Source organism: Thunnus albacares, chromosome 19, assembly GCF_914725855.1.
Source record: "Thunnus albacares chromosome 19, fThuAlb1.1, whole genome shotgun sequence".
NCBI classification, from domain to species: domain Eukaryota; kingdom Metazoa; phylum Chordata; class Actinopteri; order Scombriformes; family Scombridae; genus Thunnus; species Thunnus albacares.
Window position 1 is genome coordinate 2,139,053 of NC_058124.1, and position 22,278 is coordinate 2,161,330.

General features: G+C 39.1%; 1 protein-coding gene across 3 annotated transcripts in view; it reads left to right on the forward strand.

Moving 5' to 3' along the window:
* Positions 1 to 21,474, forward strand: part of thsd7aa (thrombospondin, type I, domain containing 7Aa) — a 179,200-nt gene extending 157,726 nt beyond the window's left edge. For 2 of the 3 annotated variants that reach the window (XM_044335927.1, XM_044335928.1), the window contains exons 25-28: positions 887 to 969; positions 11,431 to 11,644; positions 13,680 to 13,767; positions 14,888 to 15,300. In XM_044335927.1, the coding sequence (XP_044191862.1) occupies positions 887 to 969; positions 11,431 to 11,644; positions 13,680 to 13,767; positions 14,888 to 15,194 (692 nt within the window). In that variant the 3' untranslated portion in view covers positions 15,195 to 15,300. Of the gene's footprint in view, positions 1 to 886; positions 970 to 11,430; positions 11,645 to 13,679; positions 13,768 to 14,887; positions 15,301 to 17,603 lie in introns of those variants that run through there. The other variant, XM_044335929.1, reaches the window with a different exon arrangement.
* The last annotated feature ends 804 nt before the right edge of the window (positions 21,475 to 22,278 follow it).

Genomic DNA, 22,278 nt, shown 5'->3' on the forward strand with positions numbered 1-22,278 from the left:
TCATTAGCATAAAATGAACAAACAAAATCTTGCTATCGACAATCAAAAACCTTGGACAGATTTACAAAGAATGTTGTTTTTGATCAAGCGAGGTAACAGTGTCATAACAGCAGTTACAGCAGTTATGTACTAAGAGCAGACTGTTGTGGCTGACGGATATTATTGTCCTCAGGGAAGGCACGTAGTTGTGAACTGATCAGTGATTCTAAATTTTAGACAGGCAGCCTGGATAGAGGCTAATACTTGTTTAAGTCACAAGTGTCACCACATTCTGTATGGTATTACCTTGTTGAGTAAAAACAGCCCAAGATCAAGACTTCACTTCATCTTGGAAAGGGCCATTGTGTAGATAGTGTAGTGTGTGTTGTGTAGACCGTTATAATGCAGTAAATCACCACATAAAGGGGCAAAGACATAATCTGCCACGGGTATTAAATCTCCCCTGGATGCATATATACTCTCAGCATTGCTACAGTGTATCTGCCAAAGCACGGATTTCAAAACAAGTGCCCAAATCAGTCTCTGGATTTGAGTAAAATCTTTTTAGTGCTTTTCAAACTGGGCTAATTATCAAATTATTCCAGCATAACAAGGCATGGTAAGTATCATTGTAATGAGCTGAATCTTAGTGTGTGTTGTTTTCAGAGAGACAGGAACAGAGACGGCTGTGGCTGCTGTAATACTCACTGCCTCCAACTCAACAAAAAAGTGTTGGAGTTAGGAATCTGGGCCACATTTGTACTGTTCATGGATTTTTTGGAAAGTCTGTAATACTGCTATTGAGTGACTACCAGCAAAGGTCATTATACTGTTTCGTACAACTCACAATAATAGAAACACTCGCAGTAAACCTCTGATGTTTGACCTTATGGCCTTTTCTCTGCAGGTGGATGCCCAGGGACAGCCAAGCCAATGGCTGACCGATCCTGTGACCCACCCTGCACCAAGCCACGTTCCCTGTGCACAGAGGTGAGTTTGATGACAAATATTGCATACATTTGCAATCAGATCCAGTCTTCAGCATTCACAATAGTACGGCTGCTTTGCTGTGTTGAATGGTATTTTCTGTGGATCTGCTTGATCAGGGACTGGCTGTAAGATCCCACATGAAGTACAGTATATCTACTTGGGAACCCTTGACACAGGTTCCACATCCTTGAGAGATGTAAGCAGTTTGTTCAGAGTAATTTTCCTTTCTCAGAATTAATTCCATTGAATAGTTTGAAGAGGCCTGAAGAAGTGGAAATATGAAATATTTGCCTAGAAAAAGAAATGATTTAGGGAAGGTCATGAAAAATAAATATAACTTTGAGTAACTGATTTTTTTTTTCTTTTACATCTTGTAACCCCTAAGGTTTATCTCGAAAATTCTTTAGGGTTCCCCGACCCCCAAGCTGGGAACTATTGCTTTAGGCCTTTAAGTATCAATGTATCAATTAGCATAGAAAAAAATTAGTTGTGTTGTGGATGTCAGTTTTGTCCAGGGTTGTGCTTGGCAAAACTCAGTGTTAGGCTACTGCAGGGAATTGGCAAACATGGCTTACCTACAACCTTAGAGCTCTGTCTATTACAATATTGCAAATTTAACATGAGGATTCTGTCCTAGTTCCTGTCTGTCCCTTGTTAGTGTGTTCTGTTTCTCCTCAGCAGAACTGCTTGTCAGATGGTTGAACAGCTTCCGAAGGACTATACTATACTCAGGACTATACATCCTGATAGGTCTTTTCTGACATTGGTCAACCTCCTCCTCTTTAATGTTGGCAAGTCAGGTCCTATTTTATTGGTGAAAAGACGGATGGCAAGGTTTCAAATCATTACACAGTCCAAAACACCAAATCAAAGAGTCCATTGTTGCGTGATTACCTAAACGTAGTGCCACTCAAAATAACTACTTTTCCTCTGCTGATGTTTCTCAGTGTCCTTTGGCATTTATTGGCATCTCTTGGTGTCATTTGGTGTCCTTCTGCATTTTTAGGTCTCTTCTGGTGTCTCCTGCCATCTTTTGTTTCTTGTTTTGTTTCTTGGCATCTTCAGGTGCCATTGGCATCTCCTGATGTTTCTTGGCATTTCCTAATGTTTCTTGGTGTCTCCCAATCTTTCTGGGTGTCTCCTGGTGTCCCTTTGAACCCTCTGGTGTCTCTTGGTGTATTGTATTAGTCCATAATAATGAGCCAGACCTGTCCTCTCATGTGTGACTTCAGTGCTTACCCTTCAATCTTTTCCTATACACACCCTAATGTACTAAACAAAAACACTCATCTTAAGACTGACCAAGCAGATTTATCTTCAAATGTTAACTTAATGTGACATGTTCTGTCTTTTGCCCAAGTATCTACACCAGCTCAGGAACCTAAACAAACAGATTTTGGCTTTGGTTGCTGGCTGTCCCAGGGATTTAACAAAGCAACTGATGTTGATTCTAGCATACAGCTAATAGCCACATGCTACTGTAGCTACTACAGTACAAGATACATTAGATAATTTCACATTGAAAACGTAAGACAGAAATGTTTATCAAACTTATTTCAGCCATGTTAGAAATGAATGAGCAGCCCAAGAGCCATGTCTGTAACCCCGAATATGGCTGAGCCCCAGAGCCCCTGTTGGGATGAAAGCAGTCCATCTGGGTAGTTTAAGGAAGCAGAAAAAAGGGAATAGAAAAGAGAAAAAATGAGAGGGAAAAAACCCACAATAATCTGACTCACTTGGTGTTGCCACCTGTTGTTAAGCTTTTCCTATTATCCTCTCTGAACACACCTGGACTGAAGCACTACAGGGTAAAGAACAGCTGCTAATGTTTTTCACGAACACACAACTAAGCAAATACACTAGGAGAACCTGCTTTTAAGCTTGCAAATGAAATAGCTCAGAATACACTGACATGAAAAAATCTGTACAGAGAATATCCAAAATATCACAATGCTATTGCAGTTGAAAATAGCCATTATATAATATGTTGGTATGTGATGTGCTGTACTGTCAAACTGCTATCACTGGTTTTGAAGTGATTCTACGGCAGCCTGTGAAAACAGTTGTGTTCTGTGGCTCTGTTGGAGCATTGTCAAGTCAAAAATAACCCTGTTGACTTCATCAGCATTTAGCTCAAAGCACCGCTGTGCTTAATGCTGCATTCATGCTCTGTTGGATGGATGGGAGGATCGGAAAGATTCCCTCTTGTGAGCGTCACATCATCTAACAACTCAGGAGGGTTATATGTTAACTGAGTTGGTCGTATGAGGGTTTAAAATACTGTGCACTGACAAAATTACATTCTATCCATTAAAGTTGGGTTTAATTACATTGAATGACAGACTTTGGCTGATGTGAGGCATCCATGTTTGCTTGGTTTCCAGGTACTTTGTATTATTAAGTGGCAAGTCTGGTATGTTGGAGCTTTCAGAAAGATCCTTGTTTCCCAGTTGTAATTACATCTTGGAGGTTGACATTAACGATTATTATAAAAATTATTATTATGATAACGATTATTTACAAGTTGGAAAGTCGTGATTACAGTAACTCTGATATGACATGAACATACCGCATCTCAAAGGTGCTAGCATAACTCTAGACTCTTAGGACTTAGGAGTCACAACAACCAGCACAAGCAGCGTTATGATAGTTTGGTATTTTTCTGACCTTGAAATTTGCTTTGCCTGTTCTTTTGGTATCTTGTGCACAGGTGGGAGGAGAAGTGGAAGTAGGTAGGAGATTCATTCAAATGAGGCAGCGCAAAGTGAGTTGTTGATACATGGAAATTGGGTCTTTGACATTGAGCTGAGAATAAATGTTTCTGGTGTAATGTCAATTACTGACACATTTGACCTGCAGTAAATGGCACTCTCCCACCAGTAGGTGATTTAAATTGGCATCAAAAATAACGTTTAATGTTATTAATGCAAGAACGGCAGTAAATCAGTGTACCCATATTAATGAATGTTTTGCAGTATCTGTGTGCAACGCTGTATGAAAACCTCCTTCCATTTATCAGACTCCTTCATCAGGACAGCCTCCAATAAGAGAAGAGCTGTGCCAGAGCACAGTGCCATTACGCACGGCTGGTCACTGCTTACACCTTGATTAAATCATGAAATTTACACCAGGCTACTACAAAATGACCACATACAACTCTACACACATCAGACTGGTTGGTTATAACTGGGTACTCTGCCTGTTTAAATGGGCCTTGTGGAGTTTTCTTGTAAACAAACAAATGTTGGTCTAATAAATGTTTCATGCATTTCCTTCCTCATAAAACATTTGCAAAGCTCTCTGCCCCCTACATTGTTTACATTTGTTTTCTAGCTTGCTGTGCCATTTCTGGCACATTGCTGTGTTTCTTGGTGCATTACAGCCACCTGTAGATGATTGGAGTGTTGGTACCATTGGTAGGACTGTGCATGGCGTCACCTGCGTGCATGTGAGTCCTTGTGCATGGACCTTTAAGTGAGACATGTTGGATTACCAGGGCTCATTTTCCTGTGCATCATGTCCTCCTTTCCAACTTTTTAAAAGTAGAAGTGCCATCTCATATTTTATTCTCGAAATGCACTACAGTGCAAACATCCAACCAATTACTAAACTATGTGACCACTTGCAATGTGAGATACCGTAGAATAATGGCAGAAATAGTGTCGGTCCAATGCAATCATACAAACAGCTTCATCTCATGTGTTTAATTATCTATTTCTATTGCCCCCCCCCCCCCCCCCCCCCCTTCACACACCATCTGCCTCTGGCTGCAGATTTGTGGAACTCTTGTTGTCATGCTTCCCTGTGACTGGCACAGCTGTTTCAGAGCTGTGAGAGTAGTGATGTGACTGGGTGACAGTGTATTTATTAATCACCACAACCTCTGATCTATATTTACCTTCATCCTCTAGCACGTTGTGCTGCTGCACATACATGAACCAAAATAGAAGGTGCACCTGGAGACACCCACACAGTCAGTGATTACATTAAAACTGTTTTCCTAACTTATTCTATTAAAGGGACAGATTAATCTCATGGTTTCATTTTGAAACACTGAAGCATTTTGAGATTTGAGCTCGACACTGTTATGGGCATGTCTGAGGCAAATAAGAGTAGTTCAAAAACTATTAAATATAATGACACTGTTACTGTTTTATGCACATTTAATCTGATACAAAGTTTAAAATTTGTGATGCCATCTGTGTGAAAATGGAATAATGGAAAGTAATGGAATATGTCTGCAAACTTTAGATCACCCAACAGCTGCATTTTCAAGTTCAGAATGAGTGATCATTTGGCTACTTTTATTTAATATCATATGGCTCATTGATTTTAGAAACTAAATGATTTAAGTATATTCTCTGTCAAATTAAATTAACTGTCTTAGACCACAAGCAGTTTAATTTTCCTTTAAGCTTTGTTTCTATCTTTAATTAACCATGCACTCTCAAGCAGCATTTGATGCTAAAGGAATATTTAATTCTTATGAGAGGATGTTTCCTCTCACCAGATATCCATGACATTGGATTTGATGCTTTTTTTCATCCTTAGTTTTTCATGTCAGGCCATTTGTTTTGAGACTAAATTTCCTGTGAATACCGAGGGAGAATTTAAAGTGGTACTGAGGGAGAAGAGGACAATAATCAATTGTGTTTTGCTCAGACAGTTGTCAGGCTCTCCACTGTGTACTGTCTGTACACAGGAATCTGCTGCTGATTAGAGTGACATGAAAAAAAACAGCAACACTTTTGTTTGAAGCAAAGATATTTTTCATATATAGATATAGACCATTTTAAAAAAAATCAATGGTTTCAGTGTTTGTTCTTGTCAAAAAATCTTTAGAACAGTAATTGGACCTGAAACCAAACACCATGTCTTTCCTAGGATATTAATATTACCACTGTCTTTTTCTGCAACAAATAAATATAGCATCAAACACCCAAACTGCAATTACTCATCAGGAGGAGTACTACCCAGCCTGTGAAAACAGGGTCATTTCATGAGTCATTTCTTCAAGGAAAAAATGCCAAACTCATCTGGTTCCAGCATCTTTAATGTGAATATCTTCTGGTTTCTTTAGTTCTCTATGACAGTAAACGGAATATTTTTGGGTTATGGACTGTTGGTCGGGACAAAACAACATTTGAGGACATCACTTTGGGCTTTGGAAAACAGTGATCAACATTTTTGACGATTTTCTGACATTTTACAGACCAAACAGCTAATCGATTTATCAAGATAATAATCGACAGATTAACCTGAGTGATGATGAAAATAATCATTAGTTGCAGCTCTAGTTTGTTCATCTGAGACTAGCCAGGATGTTGTCTGAGCAGAGCAAGGTATGTTACATCATCCTGTTGTATAGATTCAAGATGGTAGATCACAGCGGCTCTGTAGTTTTGGGGATTTAATGTGCTCCCCTGTAATACTTCATTCATTTTGTTTTGGGGGGATTACGTCTCTCAGCAGAATCCTCGCCACTGTTCAGATTCTTTAAAACTCCCTCAAATAGCAGAATAATTTCTGCCAAATCTTACTGTATAAACATTTGCTACAAATGGTCATTCCCTGATGTAACTGTCTCTGACTGAAATAAAGATTGTTCAGGCAGAGCACTGAAGTTGTATTGGCTGATTGGCATCAGCTGTTTATACTACACGTCACTAACATTGGCTCATTCACAGCTGTTTCGCTGGTAACATCCAATCATTTTCATTCAGATATACAGTACAGACATTATAACCTGACACTATCACTGTTACTCCCAGCTTCCTCCACCATCCCAACTTCCTGCTTATGTGGCATTTTTCATATTGTTCATTTAACAAAGATTGACTGTTCATGTATGTTTATAAAGGGGATAAGCTCTCTTAGCAGAATCCTCGTCACTGCTCAGACTCTTTGGGAGCTCCCTCACACAGTAGTCTTTTCCCGCCAAATCTAACTGTAACTATTTGCTATACTGTAAATGGTCAATTCCAGTGTGGTTATGACCTGTTGCAGATCTGTAATCTTCATACTTTACTACAATGCATCTGTAGCATTAAGTATTGAAATGTGTAAGGTATTGTAACCTGGTAATGACTGCATGGTCTGATTCTTAAACTTGAAATCCTAACTTTGCCAAGTTCATACAATTTTATGGTTCTTGTATGGCTACTTGTGCTGAGAGATCAGTAAACCTTGATGCACTGAGCTTGGCTAGAGTATTAGAAAATGATCATTTTGACAGAACCTCATATATCATATTGGCACCTATATCAAAAAATCTTATATGGTACCCAGCCCTACTTTGAGGATGACAGTTTTACAGTGCAAATATACACCACGAGGCACTATCCACCACATACCAGAAGAGGAATTGTATTTGTTTAAGTATGTGGTTGTATGAGTCAAAGATGTGGTTGCTAGAAGGACACCAGAGATGTCTGAAGAATGAGAGGAGAGCGCGTAAGTTTACATCATATATGAGCGTTACTGCAGTACCCTCCAGAGACAGAACCCAGATATATATAAAATGATAATACAACGCTGAACCACACTTCCTTTCTTTTGTTTGCCACTAAGGAGATGTAAATGATCCCTCATTTCCTGCACTGTCTGCTGTTGGATGTACGCAGCTACTGTTTGCACGATGGGGATTTCTGAGGCCGATTATCCTCCAGAGATTGTCAGGGAGCTGGGGACCCCCTGCAGGGTGATGAATATAGTGAGGGATGAGAAAGAGGGAGAGAGAGAGAGAGAGAGAGAGAGATGTGGAGGAGGGGTGGCTCCCCTGCACACACACACACACACACACCATCCAACATAATCAAACACACACCCTGTCTGCCAAAACAGACAGCGGTATCAGACAGCAGCACTGTAACAGAGCTGATTAAAATGAGATTGTACAGCTAAATTATAGCTAAATTGGAGGTGCTCTATGATTTGTCAACTATGCTTTTTGTATTTCATTCCAACTTTAGTTCAAACAGCCTGCCAGCAGATCAGCCCCTTCTTTCAAAACAAAATACCAATCAGTCCTAGAGGATGAGAGTGTTTTCTAAGTGTGATTCCAAAAACCCTCACAAAAGATGGCTTGTAAAACCTATAGGTGCAAATTATACCATGTATTGCATGTCCCAGACTAATATTTCAGATCTGAGAAAAAATCTTTGAGTCAGCACGGAATCCATGCTCATGCCCATCAAGTCAAGGTCTTTTTTCAGTGGAATTCAATGGAAAATGTGGTCAACCCAAAAAGACCCAGATAAATGGGAAACAACGCTTTTTCATGTCCTTTGTAGTTCACACTCCCCATCCTCCTCAGAAAGCACATTTTTGTGGTCAACCGTGTGAACAGAGCTGATAGAGAGTCTGCTTGGATCCATTTAGGTATTAGACATATTGACATTCAGTCAGTAGCCTGGGGCAATACAATTAACCTGACGCGCCAGATGGTTTGTTACACAGAACCATCTGAGAATTTGTCCTTGGAAACTTTTTGGAAAAGGGCAGGCACTTGAATCCTCATAGGATGCTGATTGGTCCGAACCACCAGTGGTTCGGACACGGACACATAACTTGAAGCCCTACAAGATGGAATCTCATGTGATCTTGTGATGTCGTGATCTCGCCAATCCAGCTGCTTCACAAGGTAACAAGACAATGGGATTCTAACTGATTATTTGACTGAATGTAAATGTGGACCCTCTAGTCAGGTATCAGTTACTAGAAATCAAAAGGATCCTTAAAGGCCTCTACCATCAACCAGTTTGAATGGATCTTGACCACTTCTTGAGATGTCCCAGTTTTCAGATGTGCTTGGAGTTGAAACATCTCTGTCAGCAGTCTGTATTTGTTGAATATTGTGATCATTTGCTCCAGTCACAGATCTGTCCAACAAAAAACTTTTTTTTGTAATATATAAACTTCATATAATATCAGTGTAGTCTGTAACCCTGCATGTCAACAGTCCTGTCTCCTAGAAATTACGTTTATATACGACTAAATTGCGACAGCAAATTTCATTCATATTTTCAAGGAACCATAATGCCACCTGAATAATGTTTTCTGTATATAATGTATAATGTATAATATAAGGTATAATGTTTACCATAAAAATTTATTGAATATATCAGTAAAATGTTTAGTGACAACAAATGTCTTTTTTTTGCCCAAATATCCGATCTTTGCTGGTAGTGACTTCAGCGCTTTTTTATGGTTGTGTTTAGACACTGGAAGCACTCGGTTAAGGTTAGAGAAAGGTCATCATCTTTGTTTGAGATTCCCAGTCTCTGGTGTCAATGTCCAGTATTTTGTATGCCAACCACCCACCCTGACCTCCTCTCTATGACATCATGGTGGTACATACACATAAATGTTGCCTGTCTGAAATCCAGACAAACCATTGACGTTTGTAAATGCAACATAACTGAGAAAACAATTTAGTGTTATATAAATAATTTCAAGGAGACAGGGTTGGTGAAATGTTTAAGAAACATGGCCAGTTACACGATCAGTTGTAATAAACTGTGTTTTTGCCTTAAAAAGTGTATTGAAATTGCTGTCAGTGGTAAAGACGGTTTTAAAGATTGCAACAATATGCTTAGAATAGTCACACTTTACCTCACGTGCTTTCAAATATATCCTAAAGACAGATACTCCATCTCTGTTGGATTTCATATAGCCCAATACACAATGTTACAAGGTGAAAATGTAAGAAAGCTAATTTAGCTTGCTTTTAATCAGTGTGACTGTTGCTCGAGGTGGATATTGCCATCACACACAAATGAAGAACCAGCATCAAACCCGCAGTGACAGCTTCATGCAGGCATTTGTCACACTGTCATCAACCTAATACTCCTGCATGAGGTCCATCATCAACTGCACATTGAGACAACAACACACTCCAGAACAAAGAACAGAATAAAGAAGGGAATGTCATGGAAACTAGAGACAAAAAAGAAGATGGAAGAAAAGATCAGGTTAATATTTGTGAGAGAGCAGATTTGTGAGAGTGTCAACTCCCCCCCCCCCCATGGTTCTCCCTCACCCATTCTTGTTTATTCAGCCTGTGCACAGATTTGTCTTCATTTGTTGACAGTTTATGCTTGTAGTTTTCACAGATAATCCCTCATGTTGCATGAAATTCAACTTTTATTTACAGAGCACGCGTGGTTATAATACATCTCTACTATATCTACTATAAGTGTTTCTGAGGTATAATCCAGTGATTTCCAACCTGGGATTGGGACCCCCCAAATGGTTGGAAGATAAATATGAGAGGTTGTGAAATTATTAGTACAAATGGAAAGGAGATACAAGAAGAAAAATTCTGCTACACAAGTCATGTTTTCTCAGACTTTTCTCTAAGGTTTGCCAGCATAGCAGTGTGGGTCGGTCAGTCGTTTTGTCCACCTCTCTGGTCCAGACTCAATTATCTCAACTATTGGATGGATTGCCAAGATATTATGGTCAGTCATGTGTCAGTCATGGTCCCCAGAGGATGAATCCTGTTTGCTTTGTTGATCCCCTGACTTTTCTTCTGGCACCACCATGAGGTTGAAATTTTTGGTTTTGAATGAAATGTCAACTACTATTACATGGAATCTGTTACATATCTATAGTTCCCAGAGAATAAATCCCAATGATCTAATGATCATTTTCTTTGACTTTTCATATAATACCACCAGTAGGTTGATATTTTTGGTTCACAGTCAAATATCTCAATAACTATTGGATAGATTCCCCATGAACTTTGGTGCAAATATTTATGCTCCCCTTCTATTGATTTTGGTGATCCCAAAATTTCAATCTGTCCAATACTTTGGTTTATGACCAAATACCTGCAACAATATTGGCATTCCTACCAGCCTCAACTGAACTTTGTGTTTAGTGCTTATTATCAAATGTTAGCATGCTAACACTCCAAACTCAAATGGTGAACATGGTAAACATTATACCTGCTAAACAACATTGTCATTGTAAACATGTTAGCATGCTGACATTAGCATTTAGCTCAAAGCACTTCTGTAGCTACATGCAGCCCGACAAAACAGCTGGCATGGCTGTAGACTTTTTGTCTTGTTTATTATGAAACATGGAATTTAAATGAAATAATCCAAGTGAGGGGCACTCACTCAGCTGCTTTCAACTTGAAGACAAACCCAACCTGTGTCAAGCGAGTAGACATTGCCTTGTGAGTCACCAGCCGAAAAGGTTTAATTAAAATATTTTAACAGCACACAATTGTAAATAGATGTGTACTGTATGTGAGGCTTTATAGTTATCAATGGGAAACATATTTGGCTGCTGGACAATTTTACAGCACAAAACAGGCAGGTGCTGTTTTTCACCAACATAGCAAAACTTTTCAGTTTCTGGTGACTGCAAATGTGTAAGAAGTAATGTACTGTAATGGTCTCCACTACTAGTCCATGTCAACGTGTTAACCCTACCTGCTCCCTGTGTCAGGCGGGTGTGTGTGGCTGCGAGGAAGGCTACACTGAAGTGATGACATCTGATGGCCTGCTGGACCAGTGTACTGTCATCCCTGTGCTGGAGATCCCCACCGGTGGCGACAACAAAGCAGATGTCAAGACTATCCGAGCCTTCAACCCCACCCAGCCTGCGGCCAGCACACCTGGCAGGGCAGGACGCACCTGGTTTCTGCAGCCCTTTGGTCCAGGTATATAACACCTCCACACAGTCTGTGACATCTGATCGGTCTCATGTTGAATGGCATGATGACTGTGAAACTGGAGACTTTAAAGCTCAAGTGAAGAATAAAACTGAATAGATAAGAATAGGATAAATCATAAGTCATCATCACATTCACAGAGACATCAGCAGATTATACTGAGACGATGAAAAGTGTGCGGCAATGCAGACAATATTCAATATTCTGAAAGTGCAATTTGTGGAGAAAATGTGTGATTGCTGAGAGAACAAAATTATTGCTTGCTAAGCTATATAAGGAGGAGTGGAAAGAGAGGTTTTAATAGGAAGAGGAACAGAAGGAGTGTTATGTGAAGGAGAGGAAGGAGGAGATGACAAAAGAATTGAAGAGAGAAAGGAAGGGCAGACGAGACAAAGAGAAGAAAACAAGAAGAAAAGAAAAGGGAAGAAAGAAAGGACAAGAAGGGAATGAAGGGAAACAGGAAGAAAGGCAAGATTAAAGGAAGAGGGAAGAATAAAAGGAGGAGTAAGAGATGAAGGAGGAAAAGGGGAAGAAAAACAGGAATAATGAAAAATGGAAGGAGGAACTGAGTAAGAAGGAATGAGGGGGAAAGGAAGATGAACAAAAAAGGAAGAGAACATAGAAAAGAACACAGGAAGAAGGATTTAATAGAGAAAACAGAAGGAAAATAAGAGTTAGGGAAAAGGGGGAGAAAGAAACAAAGAATGAGTGAAGGTGGATGAACATGAAGGGGGAGTAGAAAGAAAGAATGAAAACAGAAAGGAAGATAAGATATGAAGAGGATTGGTGGAGCAAAGGTTGAAAGAGAGAATAATGGGGAAAGGAAAGAAATGCTGATAGAAGAAATAGAGAAAATAAAGCAGATAATAGAAAAGGGGGAGAAGAAAATGGAAGGAAGAAAAGAGAATGAAGGGATGAATGGTGAAAGGGAGAAAGGAAAAGGGAAGGGAGTGAAGAGGAAAAAGGACTGAAGTGGGGAAAAGGGAAGAACAAAAACAGCAGCGAGGAACTAGGAAAAGGAAGAAAAACAGGAAATGAGGAAAAAAAGAAGGAAGAGAGAATGAAAAGTGCAAAAAGGAGAAAACTGAATGGAAAGAAAAAGAAAAGTAAGAAATGAAAGGAAAGGGGAGGAAAAGCATGAATAAAGAAATGTGAAGTGGAAAGTGGAAAAGCAAGAAAAACAAGACAAATAGAAAAGGGAAAGCAAAAGATAAAGAAGAAATTAAGGTAGAAAAAATGAAGAAAAGCAAGAATAAAGAACATGGGAAGTAAGGAAGGAGGAAAAAGGAATAGGGAGAAGAAGAAAAATAGATATGAAGAAAAAAGTTAATAAAGAATGGAGGAAGAACGAATGAAGACAAATAGGGAATATTAAGCAAAGCAAGAGAAAGAAGTGTATAGATATAATAGAAAGCAAAAAACAAAGAAAAAAGTAAAGCAGAGATGAAAAATGGAAAGACAAACACAGGATTAATGAGAAAAAAAAGTTAAGAAATCACAGTACAGTATATAACATATAGACTAATATGTAAACAGTGCAGAGCTCTTACAGTTTTTAAGCTTATAGTGATTGTGTCATCTCATCACGGAGTTGAATAGAATGGAAATAACTGGCTTCTTCTATAATTAAAACTCCAGAAGGAGGATCAGTACATAAATGTGATAGTGTGAGAGGAACATGTATATATTTGTCTGTTAACACTGATTTATCAGAGCATATTCATCGCTGGAGATGTTGCAGTAAATCTCTCTCTTTCTCTCTCTCTCCATACTGCACTGAACACTGGTGTTGAACTGTTTGTATCATTGATGCATGTGACTTTGTGTTACATTTATGATTCAGTGACCGACAGTTATTTCCACACTGAAGTGTAGGAAAACATGAGGACAGGTTCCTCAGTGTGTTCTGTGTATAACTCTACTGCCCCCCACTGCTCAAGGAAATGAAGTGTCACGCAGTATTTAACCATACAAGTGTGTTAACTCTCAGTGTGTGTGTGTGTGTGTGTGATTCTCTGTGCAGATGGGAAGCTGAAGACATGGGTGTACGGAGTAGCAGCAGGAGCCTTTGTTCTGCTAGTCTTCATAATCTCCATGACTTACTTAGCATGGTAATGTACTAACACTTCAATGTTACTGCTGTGTGTCTCTGCTGCCGCTATCATCACATTAGTGGCCGTTGATGCATCATTCACCTCTTTAAGTGATGTAATGGAGATTAAAAAAAAAAACAAACACATCTGTGCAAATTAAATGTGGTAAAGGTTAACAAAGACATTCATTCTTGCCTTCCTAATAAAGTTTAAGGCTGGTTTCCTAGACAACAATTTAGCCTGCCCCTAACCTAAACAAATTTGCAGTGGCTTCTATTTATATTTATAAAATAAAGGATCCAAAAAAAGAAAAAGAAAAACGTGCTAGAAGTATAATAAAATGCACCAATATTTTAAATTATTTGATAAAGACATGAATGATTCTACTGAAACTGGCTTAATTATATAATTAATCTGTGTAATAGACTTCACCCATTGCTGTGTCCAAATACCATAGTTCTGAGCAGGTTGGCGGTGTATGGCTGTAGAAAAATGACCAAATTAAGTATGAGTCAGTGTGCATATTAAAAACCTTTGGAGGGTCTTTGAGTGTGTTGTTGATTGCACAAAGGAAACAAAAAGTTCAATAAATTACAGGTGGTGAGACAGGTATAGAAAGAAGAATTAAATCTTTGGAGAAAAAAAAGGTTTTCTTTATTCAAATTGGAAATGACAACCCAAAGTCAGTTTTATTTACACTTGTCTGTGCTCAGTGAAAAATGCCCATCATAAGTTCCAATAGCCCAACATAGCGTCCTGAAATGTCTTGTTTTGTCCAACGAACAGTCTAAAACCTAAAGATATTCAATTATATTACATATCGCAGGTTAAGAAAACCATCATCATGTAGGCTGTTGTACACTAACTGTAAAAACAGTACACTGTCACAATTAGTATTAAGTACACACAGAGTTACTATGCAGTATGAATTGGGACACAGCACTTGTCTGGAGTTCGTCAAGGTGTGTTGACGGAGCTAACAGGTGTAAATCTCCATTACATCACTGCCCATGTTCATTCACTCATTCGTTCATTCATTAATTCGTTCATTTTTTATTTCACTTTGAGTTCCCTCATCATTTGTCCCTTCATTTCTTGTCTTTCTTTCTCCATCTCCACCCTCACACCCTCTGCTCAGTTATTGTGGTTGTCGCTTTTGCTGCAAGTCGAGCTCCAAGTCCCCCTCAGACAGGGTTTACTGGATGGACCCAAACAGCTACACAGTGCCTTACACTTGTCCTGCCTGCCAGAAACTAGAGCAAGACGAGTTACATCGGCACAGCCAACTCCAACTCCTAAAACAACAACAACAACAACAAGAGCAGCAGCAGCAGCAACATGAGACAGAGCTTCAACAGCCAACTCCATCACCACAACAACAACAGCAGCAGCAGCAGCAATCACTGCCACCCCCACCACCTCACTTTGAAACTCTCATCACTTAGTCAGGGCTTCACCTCACCTCCCCATGTTACTCGCTCCACCTGACATTCATTTGTGCCCCAACACCTCCAGTGCCTGTTAGTCATTTCCATGGATCACTTCCTGGAGGTGAGCAGTCCAGCTTCCACCATCCACACCACGAGTGCAGTGTTTACTGCAAATACAAACTGTACTTCCTAGGCTCGCTATATACTTTCTATGTAGGTATTAGCAGTTGAGTCTTAAAATTTCTCTTGACCAATATAGGTTTAAAAGGAATACTTCAACATTTTGGGAAACATGCTTAATTTACGATTGTGAGATGTTCAGATATTAATCTCATTATTAGTATGTTGAGTACAGATCTGCAGTCAAGATATGGATAGCCTAGCGTAGCACAAAGACTGGAAGCAGGGGGAAATGTGGAAATCCATACTTGCTGCTACTACAACAACTACCACTGCTGCTTCTACTATTGTTCTACCACTGCTTTTGCTATGTGGTGGTGAGCTGCCAAAATTATGGAAATTTTCTACTATCTCTCTTTCCTTTGTTGGTTATTGAACACTGTTGGGCCTCAACACTGCTCAGTTTACTTCCAAAATATGTATTTAGAGTCAACAGTTTCTTTTAGCTAGTGGTTGCAGAGCTGTATCCAGGATTTATGAAACACTAACACTAACACCACCTCTTTCCCCCATCAGAAGATACCAAAAGCTAAATATTTTTTAAATAATATATTCCATATTTTTTTCCAGCTCTTTCCTACACTGCCAACAGTAGAATTATAGTGAGGAAACAGTTTATTTTTATGATTATTATTATTATCATTTGTATGCTTGAAAGTAGTCAAATGTAAATATAAAAAAGAGTCTTCAAAAATTGGAACTGAATACCAACCACATCCCTCCAGGTTACTAAAACTCCCAAATTCCCAGAAAAGAGCACAAAGGACATGAAGTGTCCTTGATGATACCTGCAGCCTGTGTGGTCATCATGTCTTCAATCATCAGGATACTGTAGCAGTCACCCATTTGTGGGACTTGCTATCATTTCCCTGTTTCCCCATTCTGAATTCGGATAGTTGCATGTCTAGGTTGATTGGAGGGTTATGCAGATCACCTGTGTGCAGAGTGTGGGGACTGGCTCCCAGGTGGTGATTGAGAGCAGCCGGTTGCATTCCCCTCTCGGCCAATCGGGGTGTGACGACGCCCTTTTTCTGAGATTTAAGAGAGGAGAGAAACTGCACACCGTGGTCACTCTGTTGTTTCCTCCACTGGTTGCAGACCTCATTTGAAAAGATTGTCAGACAGAAACGCTGGCCTGTTCAGGTCCTTTTATGTCCTCTTTCTGGTCTCTTTCTTTCTGATGTGAGGGTACTTTTGAGGGAATACCATGACATAATCCAAGTGTCCTGCATTGGTTTCTCAGTGGCCATAGTGCAAGAAGTGCCCATCGTGCTTGCCCCACAATAGCCTAAACACCTGCAGGCTTTACTTTTTATACACATTAAAGAGGAATTTGTTTAGCCTTATCAAAGAGGCATTTTTTCATTAGTATTACTGAAGAGGCATTATTTCATTATAATTATTAAAGAGGCATTATTTCATTAAGGGGACGTTTCCCATTGTGCAAAACCTTGTGAGGTTCTCCAAGTGAATATTATTTGGGTTTTTTTTTTTTATTCCTTTATGTGTCTGGGAGCTGGTTTTCCGACTTCTTACAGAACATCTGTGTAGAAGGGGAATCAATACCGCCACAATACAAAAGGCTTTAAGGGGCAAAAACAACCTCTGGATACACCTAAAAACCTGTACGTCATACTGTATCATCTTCCCATTGCTGCCATCTTGTGGTCATCTATCTACATTGCATGTAGGCATGCAGACGTTAAAAATAATGTATAAAAATAATGCCATTTGTTTATGTGGAGATGTTTTGAGTTTGTGGTGTAACTGTGCAGTGTTTGTGTTTATCATGCTGTAGTTGCCATTTAGGTGAGTGGGAATGACTTGAGGCTTTGAAGCCGATGTCTACAATATATATATATTCAGTGTGTCAGAACAAGAGCTAAAACCAGAATTGTGTTGCAGTGTCCTTAAAAGTAAAGAAGTAAACCTTGTATTGCCCCTCTACACTGGCAACTAAGTGCATGCCACATGACATTACAGTGAAGCAGGGCACTTCTAAAGGTCATCTAGTTTGGAGGAAATTGTATCAATGACACGTAAATGATATATTGGAGTTAAGTCAGTGGTATGGTCCTTAATTTATGGGCTAAATAGTCCAGATACGAGTCAGGAATGTGGAAACATCCTGACTCAGCTTTAACAGCATTATGCCTTTCACAGTGAAGGCTGAGTCTTTAAAGCTCGGGGTGAACAGTTTTAATATGATTCCCTAAATCTTCTTGTTGTTTGTTTGTGCTGCAGCAAAAAGCCAAAGAAACCGCAGCGACGGCAGATGAACAACAGACTGAAGCCGCTGACTCTGGCCTACGACGGAGACGCCGACATGTAGAGGTCTTCCTGCTTACCACGCTGACCTACAGACATTCGTCCTATAGCAGGACACATGGGGTTGCTATGGAAACCCCCCTTCATGTCAGGGCTGCCGCTGGACATTGTTCAACCAACAACGCAGACACCCTTGGAAGATGATTCTGACAGATAGAGAAACCTCAAAGATCAAGACACTGAATCCATGTCCATTAGCAGCCTTGATGTTCCCGTCCTCTTTTTTTTTTAATTTACATTTTGATACTTTCTTTCACAAGAGCCTTCATGAATTCTTTATCTTCTTCTGGAAGTCTGCCTTTGCTTCTTTGCCATCTACTACTGCCAGTAAAATCCAAACCACACTTGTTGGAGAAAGTTAAACAAAGATTTTGCTGGAAAAGCACAAATCTTCATTCATCTTTTTGTTGATTTTGTCACAGCTGAGTGGCATCACCTCTGTAGGACACTTGACATTCTTTGTCCCATTAAGAACAGTCAACTCCCTCTGTGTTGTTGTGGCCTGGGTTCATTCTGCAAGAAAAGATGAAACTAGAGAATAAAAGCGTAATGAACCTCAGAGCCACCATCACTTCTGCCTGCCTCTCCCTTCTCCGTTTTTCAGGCATAATTTTGCACTATATTAGTGCAGCATGATATGTACTTATGTCTAGCTTTGCCATAGGAAACTGCCTCTCTCAATACAAGATGGTGTACAGTCTTGTGCTAGAAATGTAAAAAAGTAGACTTTTTTTGCAAACAGAACTCACCAATGTTTGTTAATATTTTTCTTCTATTACCTCTTATATGTGATACGATGGGACTCAGTGTAAATAGGATTTTTTCTGTGATCTCAACTTTACCTTTCTAGTATGTACAGCTACATGTCCCAAACTCTGCCTGAGTTCCTTTATTCTCTGATGATTTTTTTTGACTGTGGCTTAATATCATGATTTTTACTTTTGTAAATTATTGATACATGACACTATCATCGATTCAGACAGCAGGAGATACATAGAAACCCCTTACATTATGGAAATCCTTTAGCCGTGACATGGGAAGCAGGAAAGAGCAAACAAAACCTGAACATGGAGGATAAACTGACCTCAGGTATTCAGGTGTATGAAGTTGATTAGGGCCTCTGACATTTGAAGATTAATCTTAGAAGCCAGTTCAAATAAATCAGAATTCTGAGTTCAAAGTTAGAACTCTGACAGTGTGTTCAGGTGATGTCTGTCGTTCACTGGGATTTTTTTTCCGAGGACTGTTTGTGCAGTCCATGTTGATTCATCCTAAACGTCCAGTGTACCAACTGTTAGCTGTAAGCAAGCTCGAAACGGACAAACCAACCATGTGTGTGAGTTTGTGTCTGTGCAAGTGTTTGTGATCAACTCAACCTCTGACTGAACTCAAAAGTCACCAGAAACTCCAGTTGTCTGTCATTCTTCCCCAGTCTCCCTCTTTTTCCTCTCGTCTTTAGATTCATAAGTAGATTTTTAAAGCTGCAGGAGACATTCAAGTTGAGACATTCAACCTGCGGTCACATCTTTTTTTTTTTTTTTTTTTTTTTTTTTTTTTAAAACATTTTTTTTTTTAAGTGGAGTCCTTTATGCACAAATCATTAATGAATATCCAAATATAAGTATTAGTGAATATACAAATCTAATACAGACACCATTCTCCTTTTAAGACTTGCAGCCTAGACACCCAAAACAAAACCAAAGGATCCTGCATTATGATGTTAACAAAGATCCGTAAATAGCATTACACTCTGTTTTTTGTCTTCTTCAAATATTGAAAGACAGATTGGCATCAGGGGAACTAGAGAGCTTTTTTTAACTGCATCCAGGTGTGAATTGATGCATATATATTATTTAATTATTATGATATTTAGATTTGGGAGGTCTGGAAGGAGATAGGAGAATAGCCCCTGGGTTATAAGGGGAGCAGTCTTCTCTTTCTATCAGTAGCCATTAATGAGAGGCAGTGGGAAAGTGAAAATAATACATCCAGACATGGACATTCACAGCCGATAGTAGCAAATGAAATTGGGTAATCCCTGATCTCTCTCAAAGAATTTTGCGTGTCTAGTCTTAACGAGATTGATGGTACACATGGGAATAACAGCACACACTTTCAAACAGTCTCTCCTTGAAAGCATTCATGGTGTCACACAAAAATAAGCAAATTGTTGTGCAAAATGGGTATGATAGTTTGATTATCTGCTTTGGAAATTGTTGGACGTTTTAGGAATGATTCATCTTCAGAGTTGGGATACAGAACTCAGAATTCTGATTTTGGTACCACTTTTTTTTTAAGGGTTTAGAAGGTGTAGCTAATGGCTTTATTTATGGTGAATGAATCATTTACTAATGCTTTATAGATCAGTTATATTCTAAGCCATTAATAGGAAAAACTTTTGGGTTACCAGATTGTGAACAATCCCTTTGGCTTGTGTTTATCCTCTATAAGCCATTGAGTTTATAGTTACAAATGTTAGTCTATGCTGTTTTTTGGTTTTGTTTTGTTGTTTTCCCCAAAAATCTGTCCAATCTGCAACCATCTTACGACACTCCATCAAGTCTGTAGTTGTAAATAGTGATACATGTTCCTAAATGAATGGTGGTTCAGATGATTGGGAAGAGAAGGGAAATCTGGCACCCAAAGTTGTTCTTATCAATGGCTTTTAACAGATAAACAAAGCATTAGTAAATGATTTATTAACCATTAATGAAGACATTGGTGGTCACTTATAAACCCTTTTTAAAGAATATGTTCTTATGAGGTGGTACCTTGACATAATTAACTTTTTTCCTTTGGCCCTCTTCTGTAGCAGTTTGATTGTTGACTCATTTTGAATTTACACAGGTCTTCAGGTACTTGAGATGTCCTGTATGAACTTACCGGGGTACACCAGGAAATAGAAACACTGAAGAAATGTCTTTCTCTTTGATTTGGGCTTTTACTCAGTAATCAAACATTAGCCTACAATGTCATACATCTCTAAAATGATGGTGGCTCCTCCATGTTCACAGCTGCAGAAAAACATTCAAATATGTCCAGTCTTTGACACTTTATTCACCCATTCAAGTGTTTAGTGACATTCATCCAAATGAATCTTCAGTCACGTATCACAGAGAGATCTTACCAATAAAAAGTTGTTGTGGTCTCCCTGTTTTAAAGAGCTTTCAGCCCTTTAACAACTGTATCACTCTGGGTGACTTTTAGTGTCATATTATGGTGTAAAATCATTTTTAGGAGCTTAAAGATACGATTCAAAAGGAGTCACTGTATGAGGGTATTTTGACATGAAAATCAGAAATAGCAAAGTCAACTCTGATGCCACACTGACATTATTTTGTCGCTGCATATGCAAACGCATCGGTCAGAATGGGATCACAAACTGCCTGGTGTAAGATAAAAGTCCAGTCACCCAAAGTGAACAGTGTATTATTTATTAGTACTGAAACATCATATCATTGCCAGTGAATGGCAGTTTAATATTCTGTGGAGTTTGTTGCTAGTAAGTTAACGGAATGTTTAATTTATATTTCTTGGAATATGAGTTGTAAATAAAGTGCAAAATATTCTTTTTTTAATTTATTGTTCATGTACCATAATATGTTTCCTTTTTTTACTGCACAAGATGTTACGCAAAAAGAAAAAAAAATGGAGGCGTGAATGTGGGTGTGCTAAAAGCGATATTGATAACCTTGTGAAAAACAAAGTCGCTGATGAACTCTGTCCTTTTCCTACTGTTTGTTTATATGTATTTGACTAATTGCTGATAATAAACAAGGGAAATATTTGAAAGTGTCTCTCTCAAACCAACAACTCTTCCATTAAATAGGCCATCCAATCTGTCAAGGCTTAACTCTTATATATATCTCCCCCATCTTTGTCAAAGCCCTCCTCAGCCTCACTATGAAAAATGTACACATTACATATTACTCATTAAAAAAGTAATTACATTACTAATAACTCAACAGCAAAAGTAATTTGTTATATGTTTATTTACTCATGATAGTCCACTCAGCTCCATCAAAAATGCCTTTAAACAGGTAGGTAGGAGGTAATTACTGACCATCATCAGCTAGCTTAACATTAGCCACAGTGACTGCATGAAGTCCTGTCTCCTCAGTGATGCTGCTTTGTTCTCACAGCCTCCAACTCTGAACTAAACCAGCTGATTCCTGAATGGAGCCTTACCAGTGTGTTACCACCCAAGCCTTTCCCCCTTTAGGAAGGTGGCCTTGTGGGTAACCTGTGTGTGACGTAGTTTAGTGGGCTTGTTGTGGGAAGTGAGTCTCTCTTGATGCATACCATTAAGGGTGGTTAAGTTACCATAGTCAGTAATAAAGTGTCTAGATAAGCTCAGGGTACCTACAGCATAAAGTAGAAATAAAGCTCCTGTTCTTGCAACGTGACAACAGCTCTCTCTGCTATTCTTCACCGCAGAGTTGGTCTGGACTATTAAAGGCTAGTTACCAGCTTCAAGCCAGGCTACAGTGGGGAGGAAGGGGGAAGAGGAATGTCTTCAAATTCCAAACGTTTCAGGGAAGGCCATTGCATTTTGGAGACATTATGACCTTGTAGTGACAACAAATAAAAA